Source organism: Dendrobium catenatum, unplaced genomic scaffold (assembly GCF_001605985.2).
Source record: "Dendrobium catenatum unplaced genomic scaffold, ASM160598v2 original_scaffold_268049, whole genome shotgun sequence".
NCBI classification, from domain to species: domain Eukaryota; kingdom Viridiplantae; phylum Streptophyta; class Magnoliopsida; order Asparagales; family Orchidaceae; genus Dendrobium; species Dendrobium catenatum.
In genome coordinates this window covers 412,750-416,295 of record NW_021586447.1, presented here as the reverse complement: position 1 = coordinate 416,295, position 3,546 = coordinate 412,750, and the positions used below count along the sequence as shown (strand labels likewise).

Below are 3,546 nucleotides of genomic sequence, written 5' to 3'. Positions count from 1 at the left end.
TTTATTATGTGGTGAAGAGACAAATCTTGAAAATGACGCTGCCCGAGCACTTCATTCAGTCCAAATATCTCAAACTCCAGTCGCACTTGTTGCTACGCCAAGTCGGGGCTCATGCAGGCCGCCATTCCGCACTAATCGGTGCCAACTCTGATCTGCTGATCATTTGCCAAATCTCTAAGTAGGAATCCATATTAAGGACATACGATAACAGAGGTACTGAAATGGTGGAAAATAGTGTTACAGTTAAGTTTTGATCAATTAGCATCCAGGTTGAAAATAATGGGTTGGGTATTACAGTACCAGTATCCGAAGAGATTTGACGGGGAGGGTGACGAACTATCCCGTCCAGGTAACTCTCAAAACTATTTGGGTGAAACACCTTCAAGACTTGCGACCGCCATGTGAGATGATTTTCAAGAGTAAGCTAGACGGTGATGACGTTCTTAATGGTAGACATTAAGAACTTCAATTGAGGTGGGATTGTAGATGTTCCAACGAGTAGACAAGCATCAGTGATACTGTTAGTTGTATAGGAGTTTCTTGATTCCATTGGACTAATGAAAACCACTGAGGAAGAAGAGTCGTGAGGCTTATAGAATCTCTGATACAATGTAATGAAATCTGCAAAGATGAATGTTAGTTACCAAAATCAGTGAAAACAAAGAAGAAGAATATCAGCTTTTCTCATTTATCATTCTATCTTCTTCTCATCAACAATACATATATATATATATTAGAAGAAATAAGAGAAAGTGCTTATGCCAAGCCCAATCATGGACCATGTGAGAAATCTGCTGCAGCCGGTAGTGGGCATGTTTGGTGGTGTGTTGACTGTCAGAACATATTAACACTCTCCACGCTATTCCTACATCGCTTGCCCTGTCTAACTAGTCGCCCGAATCATTCTTTCCCGACCCACCCAAGTCATTCAGTGGGCGGAATGATAGACTCAGATGTTCATCCAGTGAATGACTAACCCTAGCCACTGTCACACGTTACCACATCACCAGCATCTGCACGCGTTGCCACATTATCGGTCATCTCATCACCAATCATTTGCTCAGACAACGACTGACAATAGGTTTTTTTTTTTCTCCGAAGAAAAAAAAACTTTTACACTTTTTTATTTTAGAAGTGTCCTAAAAAATATCAATTATAACTTATAAAGAATTTATTATAAAAAAAAAAAACAATTCTGTAATTTTAACACTTCTGGTTTACTAATATGTCCTGATCAGCACACATAGACCTTAAATTTTGTATGCTAATTAATCTAAGCATTGAAAACAAAACAAAATGTAATTATGAAATTACAAGGAAACCGCATTATAGCATAACATAACGAAATAAAAACATTTTTATTACACCATTGACCTTGGACTCTCCAGCCTCCGCGTGCAGAAAACGACCAAGTCCTCCAACCGGCTTACCCCTTCAAAGTTGAAAGCCGGCACAACTATAACACAGCTCCTCGCCGCCCCCCCTTCTTCTTCAACACATCTCTCTCTCTCTCTACCAAGTGGAAGAAAAATGTGCCTGGAAGTTGCAACAATGGCGTCCTCGGTGTGCCTGGAGATCATAAGCACCTCATCATCTTCAACGGAAGAATCGGAAATGCAGTTTTTGATTTCTCCTCGTGTGATCGAAAGTGGAAAGATAGAGAAGAACACAGCAAAGAAGACGAATTGTAATTGCGAATTGGTGGATTACGACTCTCTTCCTGAATTCCTGAAGCATAACGAGTTCATCCTTAATCACTACCGATCTGAGTGGCCTCTCAAGCAAACCATTCTCAGCATCTTCTCCATCCACAACGAAACCCTCAATATCTGGACGTAAGAATCTCACACACCATATGGATTTCTCTTGTTCTCTTCAATTATATTTTGATTTGTTTTCTTAGGGATTTTACTAATTTCTAACCTTCTTCTTCCTCTGCAGGCACTTGATCGGCTTCTTCCTCTTCCTCATCCTCACTTACCACGCATCCACCCTCTTCCCAACCAGTCAAAACCGCTCAGGAAATTCGTCAAACAGCTTAAGTGCATCAACGTCGGACACCTTCATCTCCCGCTGGCCGTTCTATCTCTACTTAGCCGGCGCCATGTTCTGTCTCCTCAGTAGCTGCGCTTGCCATCTTCTCTCCTGTCACTCTTCCTTCACCTGCTATCTCACCCTCCGATTTGACTACGCCGGAATCTCCATCCTCATCGTCTCCTCCTTCTACCCTCTCGTTTACTACTGCTTCGCTTGTATACCCTTCTACCGTAACCTCTACATCTACACCATCACTCTGTTCGGCATCACCACCATCGTCGCCTCCCTCTTGCCGGTGTTCGAGACGGCGAAGTTTAGAGCCGCCAGAGCGGTGCTCTTTGCCTGTATGGCGGCGTCAGGACTGGTTCCAATTGTGCACAAGATGGTGGCTTTTGGCGATAGGAAGGAGGCCGTGGTAAGTACAGTGTACGAGGTGGTGATGGGGTTGTGCTATGGGGTCGGAGTGGTGGTTTACGGCGCAAGAGTCCCGGAAAGATGGATGCCGGGAAAGTTCGATATCGCCGGACATAGTCATCAGTTTTTCCATGTTTTGGTTGTTGCAGGGGCGTACATGCATTACTTGGCTAGTTTGATGTATTTGCAATGGAGAGAGACAGAAGGCTGTTAGAAACCCCAAAAAAGGTTTTTTTTTTTGGCAAAAAAAATTGGATCAGAACACTGTGATCAGAGATCTCTTCAGAGATTCAGAGATTTGATCAGTGGGGATTTCAAAATCATTAAATTAAAAATAAATGAAATGATTCTGATATCTGATCAAAATTTTTTTGAGTTTTTTTTTTTAGATTGAGTTGTTTATAGGTTTTTTAATGCCTTGATTGTTGTTAATTGGTATGTTCCAAAACTGCATCAAAGCAGATGTTTGTAATATGTTTATAATGATTTTTTTTATAATCTTTGATTAATGTAATTAATGACTATTATTCATATTATATTATATTTAATTACAAGAAACAAAAAATTTCAAATGAAAATTGGAAAAATTCTATAATTATGTAATAAAAAAAGTTTTTTCAAAAGTTATTATGATTTTATTAATTATAAAAGATATAAATATAAATTTTTATACAAATATTATATGGCCCCTCATTTTTTATAAGGAGAAAATATAAATCATTAAAAAATTTAATAAAATTCTACAAATTTTGTTTAAAAAATCATTTTCAAATTTAAGTAGTTTAAGTGCATTTAATTCTTATTTATAAGGGCAGTTCATCTTGGGAAATAGGCCAAATATATTTAGATATAAAGAGCAAAAAAAAAAAAAAAACATAAAAATCCTATAATAAAGAGAAAGCCTATCACCTCTTAAAATAATAATAAAATAGCTACAAAATATCCCATAAATATCGAATATGTTTAAGGAGCCATATGCAAATAATCTATAAAGTATATTTTCATTATAGAAAAAATAATAGGCTTACCTTAAGGTTATTCAATTTTTATTCTAACTTATGATACAATAAATTTTTATTTTAAAGAAAATTTATT

General features: G+C 37.6%; 1 protein-coding gene across 1 annotated transcript; it reads left to right on the top strand.

The window, feature by feature from the left end:
* Positions 1 to 1,272: 1,272 nt before the first annotated feature.
* On the top strand, positions 1,273 to 2,723 carry LOC110104824 (heptahelical transmembrane protein 4). Its single transcript, XM_020834089.2, has 2 exons — positions 1,273 to 1,835; positions 1,942 to 2,723. Exons 1-2 carry the CDS (start codon positions 1,531 to 1,533, stop codon positions 2,663 to 2,665), a joined length of 1,029 nt encoding a protein of 342 aa, XP_020689748.1. The 5' UTR covers positions 1,273 to 1,530; the 3' UTR covers positions 2,666 to 2,723.
* The last annotated feature ends 823 nt before the right edge of the window (positions 2,724 to 3,546 follow it).